Source organism: Oratosquilla oratoria, chromosome 25, assembly GCF_046742065.1.
Source record: "Oratosquilla oratoria isolate Oo_2021 chromosome 25, ASM4674206v1, whole genome shotgun sequence".
Classification (NCBI taxonomy): Eukaryota; Metazoa; Arthropoda; class Malacostraca; order Stomatopoda; family Squillidae; genus Oratosquilla; species Oratosquilla oratoria.
The window spans coordinates 5,930,288-5,944,070 of NC_134801.1; the positions used below are offsets into that span (position 1 = coordinate 5,930,288).

Genomic DNA, 13,783 nt, shown 5'->3' on the forward strand with positions numbered 1-13,783 from the left:
GCCCTAGTGTTTTATTAACTGTGAGTTTCTCTATACACCTTTTAACATTTTCTTTTGTTATATTTACCGTAGTTCGTTTATCCTACACTTTTCACAGCTTTCAGATAGGAGTTTACTTTGAGGTGTTTCGTTTACGAATACTGAGCTAAAATAATTGTTTAAAATATTACACATTCCTTCATTTTAATATTCAAGTTGAACGTCAGCAGATAATAGTGGACCAATGTGATTCCTAACAACCTTTTTATATCTAATGTAACTGTAGAATTCTTTGGGATACTCTTTGGATTTATCAGCGATATTCATTTCGTATTGTCGTTTTCGTTTTTTAATTGTCTTTTTTAAATCTCTCTGTATTATTACATAACTTTGATAGTCATTAGATGCACCCGAGCACTTATATTTCTTATAAGCCTGTCTCTTTTTAGCAATATTTTTTCAGTTTCTTTGTCAAGCCATTTTGTGCGAGCCTGATTTGGGGGACGTCTATCCTTAAAAGAAATGTAAGTTTGAATCATCTAAATGAGCGTTTTTGAAACATTTCTCACATTGTAGGTGGATTTTAGGAGCTCCTGATGTAAGGTGGTATGAAAGTCGACGGGATAACCTTACTGTCATCATGCCAATATAGGTAAAGGGGAAGGTTTCACAGTTCCCTCGGGTATATTTGAACCTATAGATGACATATGACTTCTGAAATTCCTTTCTCTCATATTGTGGGATATTCCTAAGTATTTTTTATTTTTTATTAGATCACTAATTTTAGTATTGTAAAAGGCTCGTAGATAGAGCTTGTAGATATAGGTAGACAAATGTAGTATATACAGGGGTAGATGTCGAGAATTTCATTTTTATGAGTTGGGTGTTTGATAAACACTAGCTTACATTGTTGTATAATGTTCATTTTTATACTGATGTGACAGTATGTAAACTAAGTCAGGTGTGCATTGATTTCAAGATTGCTTGAGTAAGTACTATTGGTTACGAGTTTCAGTCTTTCTGATTGGAGAAAGAGTGGAGGAGAAAATTTAATTGGTTCATGAGAGTAAAATCATGCCCTTATAGGGTACTCAAATATGAAAGTAAAGATAATTAGGCCAAAGAAAGCATGACATCATTGCAGAACTGACCTAGTAACCAAATTGAGGATTCCTGACAGAATCCTGACAGAATCTTTTGGTGTAACTTATAGAAACAAGTGTATTAACATTCGGGAAGAAAAGAAAGAAAAAATTAAACTCCGTTTAATCCCTCTCTCTTATACAGGGTTATACTAAGTAAAACTAGACTATGCCGGACTTCTAACTAATGTTGTGAGTAACTATCATACGTAGCGAAGACAATGGTGGAAAGAAAGTAGAAGGTAAAAGACGTACTATAAGAAAATAAATGCACAAATGAAAGACGGTACATAAGGACGACAATACAGAATGGCGAGAGGGGGCCACAATGGGAAAACAGTGGTGGCACATAAGGGCAAAACGGATGAAACGTAATGCTACTAACGAAGAGACTGGTAATTAAAATTGGTGCAAAATAATGCATCTAAAGGACTTAGTGTAGGATACGGTTACGAGACTGGTGCATGAAACTACAAGAACATAGCAAACAGGAATAGGGTAGAAATATTAGTGATCAGTACTTTAAATAAAGACATGGTCTTAAGAAAAGGTACACAAATAAGATATTTTCAAGTTTGTACAAAACCCATTAAGATTTTAAACGAGAGTACTAAAGAGGTGGAAAGACCAATTTCATCAATCTGTTCAATTCAGGAAGAAACATATTTTGGAGAGAAATACAAGAATGAACTAGAACCTACTAGTCCTGAGTTGGATGAAAGCTTAGTTGTTTGCTCTTAAAGCACAATAAAACAATTCCTTTGCCAGGGGGTGCCTTGGGCAAAACAACTGTTTAATATATATATATATATATATATATATATATATATATATATATATATATATATATATATATATATATATACATATATATATATATATATATATATATATATATATATATATATATATAATTAAAATCAGGGACTCAATATATCTATATACCTGCCTATAGAGTACCACATACTAAACTAGCTATTGTGTTAAGTAGTAGTCAATTAACTTACATGAGGTTAATGAATACAGTTCTAGATGAGTTGTTAGAATACATTGCCAGTGTATTTCTAGATGATATTTTGATAGTTTCCCAAACGGTGGCTGAGTACTTTGACAAAATCTCCTGAGCAACAGTCTCAAGTTATCACATTGTTTTCATTTAATTTTAATTTATTCTATTTACCGATAATTTTTGTGACAGTTGCATGCAGGATTCGAACCCGCTGTACTCGGCCATCCGCAAATCACCTTCCCAGTGCCCTAACCACTAGACCACAGAGGCTATAAAATCCTTGAAACCTGGAACCGAACTGATTCCCGAGGGAAGGAAGATCACTTAATACGGCGATCCGAAATTCCTGTTTTACTCAAGGACCAGCCCACCAGTGGTTAGGGCACTGGGAAGGTGATTTACGGATGGCCGAGTACAGCGGGTTCGAATCCTGCATGCAACTGTCACAAAAATTATCGGTTTGATGTCGCTGCTATTAGCGAATTACTCTCTTATTCTATTTAATTTTGTCTGGCTATGTTATAATTTTCTTATAAGTTATCTTGTGACTTTTTTCTGGGTTTTTCACATTTTCACAACACTCACTCATTTACACCTTCGGACAATATTTTACACGAACCGGAGCTGTATCTGGCATCTACAAAAATGGTTTAAATAGCTGCATTACAAATTTTTTATGATATTGTATACTCGTACTGTGATAAAAACAATAAACGGAGCCCACCTTCATGGAGAGAACGCGGCCCTATTCTTTCTATGTATACCGCCAGCTTCACTCCAGAGTCACATTCCTCTGATGAAGCATAGAGCGAAACCGGTCAGGAATAAATTGAAAAACTCGGAACTAGACCCGTGGCTTCTTTTTCCACTTTTATGAACTTGTCACAATGCCCCAGCATATATATATATATATAATATATGTATATATATACATATATATACACACATATATATATATATATATTTGTGTATTTTGGGAGCAGGTTCTCTTTTAAACATGTTTGATTGAATACGACAGCATTCTGGAAGTTGTTGATTTTCTTTCTTGTGTTTTCTATTTTTCTTATTATATTCTTCCCTTGGATAGGGTGGGCATAAACCAATTCCTTGTACTTCTCCATTTTACTACACGACGTTTCGTCTCTAATAAGACATCTTCTGGTATTTCTGTTTTAAAGATACAATATATGATACTACAAGTTTGAATTACATTGATTGTTGCACATTTACAATTTATATCAAGTCTTAGAATTACATTTAAGTTTTACATTTACATTTGAATGAATAATAACACTAATAATAATAATAATATTAATAATAATAATGATAATAATAATATTAATAACTACTTCTTGCCTTAGGTGAAAAGGATGGCTGGCGGCTACATCGTGACCCTGGGTGACCTTCGCTTAGGAAGGTGTGAGGAGATTAGCGGATTACCCGTGATCTCTGGCCTTTTAAACGGTTCAGAGACCTGATGAGGAGAGGGTGTGTGTGGAGGGGGTGGGAGAGGAGGAGGAGGAGGAGGGAGAGGAGAGGGTGAAGCTGAGGGGGAGGGGGTGGTAGAGGCGAAATGTTGCAATTTATGGCTGTATAGGGGGATATTAGATATTAGATCGCATTGCAAATTGATGGAAGGGGCTTTTTCTCTGATGTATATAGATTCTAAGAGCTGGAGTTTTCTTGAATTATAATGGTGTCCAATGATTTTAGTATTTTTAGATATTAAATCCCTTGTGATTACTATGTTGTGGCATTTCTTTAGGTGTTCTTTTATCGCCCCTGTTTGCTGATGGTATGTTAATCTTCTGCCTAACGTGCATTGTGTATGTGTATTGTGTCTTCCTCTGGACAAGTGAATTCATAAATTACATTGGTTCTTTGCAATGCCTCAGGTTTGAACATGTTATTTTTCATCACTAGTGAAGATGTTTTGGGATTCTTATAGTATATGATGACTTTTATTTCATCTTCCTTGTTTACGGGGTGGCAATTTTTCTTTATTGTGTCTTTGACCGCTTTCTCATCTTTTTTGTATGCTTCTGTATAAGTATTGTGATAAAATATGTTTATTTGGTGTTTTGCTTTGGGTTTACTTTGAGTGTTGTCCTTGGAATAAAATCTATGAAGCATTTCTTTTGTCATGTTGTCAAAATCAGTATTAGAATAACCATTATTAATGAGCATTTGTCTTATGTGTTTAAGTTCATTGTGTAGAGCTTTCCATGATGAGCATACTAGTAAAGCTCTTTTTATATATGCTCTGGTGACACCTTTTTTGTAATTTTCTGTGCATTCCCCGTTTCCATTCATGCATTTGTTTAAGTTGGTAGGCTTCCGGTATACATTCAAAGTATATTTATTGGGTTTGGAATCTACTAATATGTCTAAAAAGGGGAGAGTTCCGTTCTTGTTCAATTCTACAGTAAAGGAGAGCCCAGAAATCTCTTGGAGGTGGTACCTTAGTAGTTCTAGGTCTTTAGTCGATTTAGTGCTAACAAATATATCATCGATGTATCTACAATAAATATGTGGTGTCATATCGCTGATTTGGAAAACCCTCTGTTCTACTTCAGCCATAAATGCCTGGGCAAATAGAACTCCTAGTGGTGACCACATGGATACACCGTCCGTTTGCATATAAAGTTTACCCTCTGGGCATCTGAAAGGGACCTCTGTGGTGCAAGTTTTTAATAATTCTTTCATAAAGTTGTGTGGAATTTTGGGTGGTGGGAGATCACTATGATGATATACATAATCCAAGATGATATTAATAGTTCTTGTGACGGGAATTTCAGTAAAGAGATTTTGGGCGTCTAAAGATGCAATGGGACCTTTGGTCTGGTTGGTATTTAAAAGGTCAATGAATTCCTCGGTTGAGAGAAGGGAGTAGGTGGTGGGGATATGATATTATGGAGGATTTTAGCAACTTGGTAAGAAGGAGTGGAAATTTGTGATATAATAGGCCTAAGTGGGTTATTCTCCTTGTGGGTTTTCACGTTACCATAAAAATATCCTGGTTGGAAATCTCCAACTAGTTTGCTAAATTTAGTACCCCCTATCTCTGCATTAACCCCTGAGATGAGGTTATTTAATTTCTTTTTCAGATTTTCTATTGGGTTACGAGAAATTAATTTAAATTTTGAATGATCCTGTAAGATATCTCTACACTTCTCAATATACACACTTTTGTCTAATATTTCATAACATGAGGACTTATCTGCTTTTCTGATGATAATTTTCTCGTTATCTCTGAGTTGTCTAGCTGCTTCTTTTAGGCGCGGTGAGAGTAGTGGGATGGTGTTGCGTTGGTGACGTGATTTTGTGCTCTCACTTTGAAGTTGTTCTTGGAGGTCTTGGTTGACGGAGATTTTGCCTTCTTTCTCTAATTTGCAAATGTCTTCGAAGAGGGCTGCTAATTCCACTTTTTTGTTGATTTGGTTGTACTTAGGTTTTAGGTGGCAGTGTGTGTGTGTGTGTGTGTGTGTGTGTGTGTGTGTGTGTGTGTGTGTGTGTGTGTGTGTGTGTGTGTGTGTGTGTGTGTGTGTGTGTGTGTGTGTGCGCGTGCGTGTGTGTGTGTGTGTGTGTGTGTGTGTGTGTGTGTGTGTGTGTGTGTGTGTGTGTGTGTGTGTGTGTGTGTGTGTGTGTGTGTGTGTGTGTGTGTGTGTGTGTGTGTGTGTGTTTGTATGTGTGTGTGTATTTACCTAGTTGTATTTACCTAGTTGTATTATACGGGAAGGGGAGCTATGCTCGTGGTGACTCTTTTTTTTTTTATCTCGAAAGATCAAGTTTGTTCTTAAATTGTTGTATTGTGTTTGCACACACTATGTCTTCATCCAATTTGTTCCATATATCTAACACTCTGTGTGGGAAGCCGTTCTTTTTCAGCTCTCTTCTGTAATTATCCTTTTTGAGTTTCATTGCATGTCCTCTTATTTTGCCTCTGTCCCATTTTAATAGGTCCTCTCTATCAAGATATTCTTTTCCTTTCATAATTCTGTAGATGGTTATTAGGTCCCCTCGTTCTCTTCTTTGTTCCAGGGTTGGCAATTTCAGTTCGGCCAGTCTTTGTTCATATGTTAGGTTTGCAAATGTTGGGACCAACTTTGTCGTTGCTTTTTGTATTCTTTCTAATTTTGTTATATTCTTTTTTGTACTGGGTGACCATATCAGTGTGTGTGTGTGTGTGTGTGTGTGTGTGTGTGTGTGTGTGTGTGTGTGTGTGTGTGTGTGTGTGTGTGTGTGTGTGTGTGTGTGTGTGTGTGTGTGTTTGTGTGTACAAACGAGTTGAATGGTCTAACACATTGATACGTACATTACGATCAATATCTGTGATTTACTTCAGCGCGAATTTACAAGGGAATGGGTGGACTCATATATGCCAGGGGGAATACATAGAGTGGGCATGGGGAAGTAGTCATGCTAATGCGTTACCTGTTTGAGCACAGGTCACAATGACATCAAGGTCAAGTTGGCCACGGTAACAGGTGATAGCTTCAGGACTGAGCAGAAAACTTGACGTACAATATATTAACGGTCAAAATAGTAATGGTTTCGGGAGGACCATTATCCTTAGTTGTTTTATCGAATCTAGGAAAAATGCCACTGATAAAAATGCCACAGGTAATAAAGTTACGAAAAAAGTCACAAGTAATAATGCCTCAGGTATAAATGACACAGGTAAAAAAGTCACGGAAATATGTTGATTTGTTTATCTTTTAATAAAGAAAGATGCAGAACTGACATTAAATCAGTGACTTTTGCTAAAAATAATGTAAAATAGGTTTAAATATTGGTAAAATTTGGTAAAAAAAATAGTAATAAAGTATGTCAGCCTGTCTACGTCCAATAAAAAAAACTCGTTCTTCTCTATAGAATGGAAGTTTCCATAAGGATACCGTGGATAAGATATTTAGAAGCTAAGTGCTGTTGTGGATGAACACTATTTGGGTACAGTGAAAAAAAAATATATTAAGAAATAGTTTTCTGCCGTGCTTCAAATATCTGCTTCAATGCATTCATGTATTCTAAGCAATTCACTCGTAAAACCAAGGTGTGGTCAAAGTGTGTTATTTCTCAGTAAAGGAAGATGCATAACTGATGTTAAATCAGTGACTTTTGCTAAAAAATATAAATTAGGATAAAATATTTGTAAAATTTGGTAAAAAAAAAAACCGGTAATAAAGTATGTCAGCTGAGGTCAATATGACGATAGGTCCTCGTTCCTCTCTACAGTATTTCTATGCTCAGTAAATAACTTCGTTCTTCTCTATAGAATGGAAGTTTCCCTAAGGATAGCGTAGATAAGATATTTAGAAGCTAAGTGCTGTTGTGGATGAACAATACTTGGGTACAGTAAAAAAAATATTAAGAAACAGTTTTCTGCCATGGAAATTATTCAAAGTAATAAGCGTGGTTCAAAAATCTGCTTCAATGGTTTCATGTTTACCAAGTAATCCACTCGTAAAACCAAGGTGTGGTGGAAGTGTGTTAAAAGATCCAGTGGTCACTGTCGAGGCAGTATCCCAACAGACCTACAAATAGAAAATACAGCTGTAGGGCAGCCCCACAACTATACCCCAGATGAAACCAAAATTCGTCTTGCCAAAGTACTTAACTGGATGAAGGACCAAGCTGCCAACACTCGAGACAAGCCAGCTCAGGTCTTTAGTCATGGTGTGAACCAGTGTAATGATGACGCATTCTTACTCCCTCTGCTGACATTAGCAAACGAACTCTTCGCAACTAACGGCGTACTGCTCCTGTACCACATCTGCTAAAAGATCTAGGTGAACTTCCTAATGAGTTTGTTCAGACAGTTGGCTCTAGCCCCGAGGATGGACTCAGGCTTCTTGCTGGTGCTGATACCCTATATGTGGATGACAACTTTTCTATGGCTCCAAATATTTTCAAACAGATTAATTTGTTTGCCTTTTGGGGATACAGCTGTCACTTCCATGTACGCGCTTCTTCCAAACAAGAACTTTTTTAGGCTATAGTTGATAAGTGTGCAAATCGTGGTGACTGACTTTGAAGATGGTGTAATGAGAACCGTTCTTGCAGTGTTTGGCCGCGACGTAGAAAACAAAGGTTGATTTTATCATCTTACGCAGTTCACTTGGCGTAAAATCCAAGAACTGGGTTTGGGAATAATATATAATATCAATGCTGAGCTACGTTTGTTTTGTGGCTGACGAAAATATGAGATACCTCAAAACCATCATTCCACAAGATCCACCTGAAGCCGATGAGCTGCTCATATGCTTTCATCGTATGTATGTTGGTGGCTCCTTTCGTCTGATTCAGCAAGAAGTTCCCATATTCAATGATCCCCTTATGCCTCTGAGAATGCGTCGCATTCCATCTATGTCCCCCCTCCCCCACACCTATGGAATGTGCATGACACCACTGTACACAACAATGCCGGTACCAACAACAACTGCGAAGGATGGAATAAAAAATTCTTCAAATTCGTAGGTCAACACCATCTTTCACTCTGGCGCGTCATTGATTGGTTCTAACGTGAAGAAGCGACAGTGAGCACGCTTATCCGGCAGGGTGCTGTTGGCAACCCCCCTGAAAGAAGAGCTCGTCGACGCTATGTATGGCTACAGCAACGCCTACGCAAGGATGGAATAAAAAATTCTTCAAATTCGTAGGTCAACACCATCTTTCACTCTGGCGCGTCATTGATTGGTTCTAACGTGAAGAAGCGACAGTGAGCACGCTTATCCGGCAGGGTGCTGTTGGCAACCCCCCTGAAAGAAGAGCTCGTCGACGCTATGTATGGCTACAGCAACGCCTACGCAACTTGTGAAGCTTAGTGAAAGAACAAGAAGACTGTGGTGGAGTTTCTTCATGGCGTCGGCTGGAATATTCGCTTGAATCAACAGCAATAAAACACTTAATGTAAATAAAAGACTGACTTTAACATTTTTCTTTGATTAACTTATCGACACTATGTGTATAATAACACCATCGTCACGTCTGGGTTGCTCGACTGGAATAATCGTCTTAATCAACACGAAAACAATGGAATATACACGTAATGATGTTCTCAACCTGTACCTATTATGTACAATCAATAACTAACCGAATTAGATACGTGATTTTATTATAATATTGTCTATATGTACAAGTCATGTATTAAAAACTGTGGCTTTTTTACACGCCACCATACACCAAATGTGCCTTTTTTTTTTTCCTATGATATTTTTTCTATCCAAAATTGTGATTTTTTCCCCGTGACTTTTTAGCTGTGGTGCTATTACCGGTCAGCGTTTGATCAGAGAGGACTCAATAATTTTTCTTCTGTAGTTGCAACATTATTTGTAAATTATATCAGCCTTGTCCCAGGCCATACGGTGATTAAATTCAACAGTATGGATGAAAATACTGTATTTTCCTAGACGTACTTTATTGAGTGTTTTTGTTATATATATATATATATATATATATATATATGTGTGTGTGTGTGTGTGTGTGTGTGTGTGTGTACATATATATACAGTATATATATGTATATATATATGTACATATGTATATATGTATGTATATATATGTATATATATATGTATATATATATGTACAATTTAGGGTGTCCCAAGCGTATATAGGTAGAAATTCAAAGTAATGATATCAAATCCAGCACATGCTGCTCTGGTTCCTTGTCAAATGAAAATGATTCCACCAAATTTTCATGAACATTGGGCAATATTTAATGGTCGCGCAAAATGAACGTTTTTATAGCTCCTCTGAGATTCGACCTTAATTTCCATCAAACAATAAAATTCTGGCTTTTTCTTCTATTGCATATAGACCGACAACTAATGGCTGCAGAAAGTTCATATTTATTGAAACTATTATAAAATACCATTTAAAGAAAATAAATATAAACTCCATTAAATTTCCCTTTTCAATATATTGATAATATAATCATCATAAGGCAAGATATTTTACCTCATCAACAATTACGTCTCAGGACAACTAAATTTTTATCAGTAATGTAACTGATGCATCGACTTCTGATTTCCTGCAGAAAACAAAGATCTTCTCTTCTTCTTACTCCAGTACATTCTTCTTGAGTTCCGCCTTCCTTTTTTTCGGGACGGCTTTCGTGTGGAGGCGGGCAAGCTTCAAGAGGAACTGGGTTTGCCTTTCTTCCTTCGTCCGTCTGCCTAAGAAGCGTTGAATGAGGGCTATTCCTCGTTCTGCGAGGTCGTTCGTGACCTTCAGGATGAAGTAGAAGACTCTAAAGCCACGTTACGATCAAGAGTGGATGACGAAGCAGCCGCGTCCTTCTTCTTCATCTCCTCCATCCTTTGTCTCTTACGTCTCTTCTCCTCAGTCGCTTGTTTCAGCTTCTCGTCCACGCCAGCCATGGAGCAGCTCTGCCGGTCCTCCCTCTGAGCCTTCAAGAATGCCTTGTCTTCCTCGGGGATCTTCGCTTCCATTGCCTTAGAATGCGCGATGTCGAACATATCTTCGAGGCTGTCTCTGAAGATGCATCTCTTCATTTCTTCCATCTCTGTTTTTCGTGACTTGGATTTCGCCAAGGTGCAGTACTCTTTGTACAGCTTGAGGATCTTCTTCTTCACCCACGACACATCCGACGTCGGAATGTTCGCACGTCGCCACACTTCCATGACCTTCTCAGCTGTAGAAGCTGCTGCAACAAGAAGAACCTCCTTCTGGATCTTGTGATGGAACAAAAACACCTGGAGAACCTCGCCTATCGACGGAAGACGATTCCCCGGAAATGACGATGTTTGGGACTTCTTCAGTAGCCATACAACTTCCTTAGATCGTGTTTTACACGCCATTACGTTAGACCTGGAAACAAAAAATGACAGAATAAGTTTCACACACCTTAGCCTATCTCTCTCTCTCTCTCTCTCTCTCTCACACGTCTTTCCTGTTTCCTCTCTCTATTACCTATCTTTCACACCCACCTTCCCTCACCTTCACCAAATAAACAAAGTAACACAGAAAAATATTTGTTATTGTAAAATAGAGCTCACCTAATGCCCCTACAACACTGACCGCTGCACGCTATGCCAGTGACCGCTGCACAACTTCACTCTCTGACTCCCAGCAGAAAACTGAATGAAATGCGCGACCAGTAAAAGACGAGATATGAAGCTGAAAATTTTCCTGTTTAACCTTGTCACGACAGGAAACAAGGGCAACAAGTGCTGGAGTGTGTCCGATTCACTTCGGTTTCTTGGGACACCCTAATGTACATGTATATATATACATATATATATATATATATATATATATATATATATATACATACATTTACACTGAATGGTTCCCAGTGATCAATTAAAATCTTTTTTCAACCACAAATCACTTTCAATTCCATGCCATCGCAGTCGAGACTGAAGAATCGCTCGATGGAGGCATTCGTTGGAAATTGAAACGTGGACGAGCCGAGGATTCGAACCCAGCTAACCTGTAACAAAGTTACCGTGACTTAAACCAATGCGCTATCTCTCTTGATAGCGCATTGGTTTAAGTCACGGTAACATTGTTACTGGTTAGCTGGGTTCGAATCCTCGGCTCGTCCACGTTTCAATTTCCAACGAATACCTCCATCGAGCGATTCTTCAGTCTTGACTGCGATGGGATGGAATTAAAAGTGATTTGTGGTTGAATATATATATATATATATATATACATATATATACATATATATATACATATATACATATATATACATATATACATATACATATATATATATATACATATATATATATATATATATATATATATATATATATAAATCTGTTTTGGCTCGACCAAACAGATGTTGAATGAGGCCCTCCAACGCACCATAGGACTTTACACAGAGGCCACCAAGCGGAGGACGACTAGGAAACTGGCCAACCTCAACGGTGGCCCCATGAGGATCCCCCAACCGACGGAAGGATATGTGAACCTAACCAATTACAAACCTACACCTGACGAGGAAGAACTTTTGTGGCTTGGCCTGAACTGCTACACCATGGTGAAACCTCGCCCTCTCGCTAAGTTCTTGGAAATCGAGGTCCTCCTTGATCAAATTCACCGATTAACGGACGGTGGAAGAGCTTCTGTTTCTCCAGAGTTATAACCCATACTGATTGCTGAATCTTCCCGCTCCAGGGGAACCTTTCATAGCAGGCTCCTGAAACCCCGACACTACCAAGCCGCCAAGAACCTACGTAACAATCCGGACATAACAATCAGAAGGGCAGACAGAGCTACAATGTTCGTCTTCATCCCCTCCCAGCAGTATCTCTCCAAACTGGACTCAATCCTGTGTGACACCACCAAATTCCAGCAGATCACCCGTGACTCCACCTTCTCCATCATCAGGAAGGTCAACAATATCATTAATGCTGTCAAAGCTCGGCGTGACTGCCTGCATCTTCAGAAGATCACTGGTGACTTCCGCCCCGGATACATATACGGTAACGTTAAGACACACAAAGATGACAACCCTTTGCCCCCTATCATTTCCCAAATCCCCATCCCTACATATCACCTGGCTAAAACTTTGAATGCCATCTTCACGCCTTTTGTCTCTACAGAGTACTGTTTTAAGTCTTCTCGTGAGTTCCTGTATTGTGTGAATAGCGGCCCCGCAGAAGGAGTGATGGAATCCTTTGATATGGAGTCCCTCCTCACAAATATTCCTGTTCAGCGCACCATCGACTACATCTGTGATCACGTATACTAGTCTTCTCCAGTATCTCCGGTGAAAATAAAAGAGATTCACCTCCGTGAACTTCTGAGGATTTGTACACAAGAGGCCGCCTTCCGTTACGCCCGTGGTAAACTTTACTTACAAATTGATGGCGTGGCTATGGGCTCTCCGTTAGGTGTTTTCTTCGCAAATTTCTTCATGGGCTCGGTGGAGAAAGAGGTCTTCAATTGTTCTGGCCGTCCCCTGTTGTACGGCCGGTACGTAAATGACATCGTGAGGACCACCGACTCGGAGGAGCGTGAACACCTTTGCTGCCTCCTTCAGGAAGTGCCAGGACTTCGATTTACGACGGAGGAGGCGACAGACGGCGTCCTTCCTTTTCTTGATGTGCTCCTCACGCAGAAGACCGACGGGAGCACCCACACAGCAGTGTACATCAAGCCAACTAATCCTGTTTTGTGCTTGAATGGAGAGAGTGAGCGCCCTCAAAGCTATAAGGACTCCACTATTGCATCCTTCTACGGGATAGCCCTCACCCATTGCTCCCGTTGGACCTCCACCCAGAAAGAAATTGACCAGTCTACACAATCTTAGTCAATAATGGCCACTCACACAGCGACTGCCAACGTGTACTGCGGACCGTCATGAGCAAGTGGTACGAAGGGCAACAGACTCCTGTAGAAGAAGGCAACACCTTTACATTGTTCTATAGGGCCTATATGTCAAGCACTTATAAAGACTATGAGAAGGTATTTCCTCGTATCATCAAGGGCAATGTGACCGCTATCAACGAGATGGACAGCATAAAACTTTCCATTTATTATAAGAACAAGAGAACTAAAGCCTTATCATGAAAAATAACGGCTAACCATGCCCATCCGGTATCGAGTGTGCGAGTCTGGTGTACTAGTTCAAGTGTCCTTTTGGGGACTGTACGCCCCAAGATTCCTACATCAG

At 38.9% G+C, this 13,783-nt stretch overlaps 1 protein-coding gene across 1 annotated transcript; it reads left to right on the top strand.

Annotated features, from left to right (window-relative positions):
• The first annotated feature begins 12,385 nt into the window (after nucleotides 1-12,385).
• Nucleotides 12,386-12,859, top strand: LOC143038996 (uncharacterized). Its single transcript, XM_076208840.1, has one exon. The coding sequence runs from the start codon at nucleotides 12,386-12,388 to the stop codon at nucleotides 12,857-12,859; it is 474 nt and encodes a 157-aa protein (XP_076064955.1).
• Nucleotides 12,860-13,783: the final 924 nt, after the last annotated feature.

Excerpts from the sequence above, each read along its gene's own strand:
- LOC143038996 (XM_076208840.1), top strand. The coding sequence starts at position 12,386 with ATGTTCGTCTTCATCCCCTCCCAGCAGTATCTCTCCAAACTGGACTCA.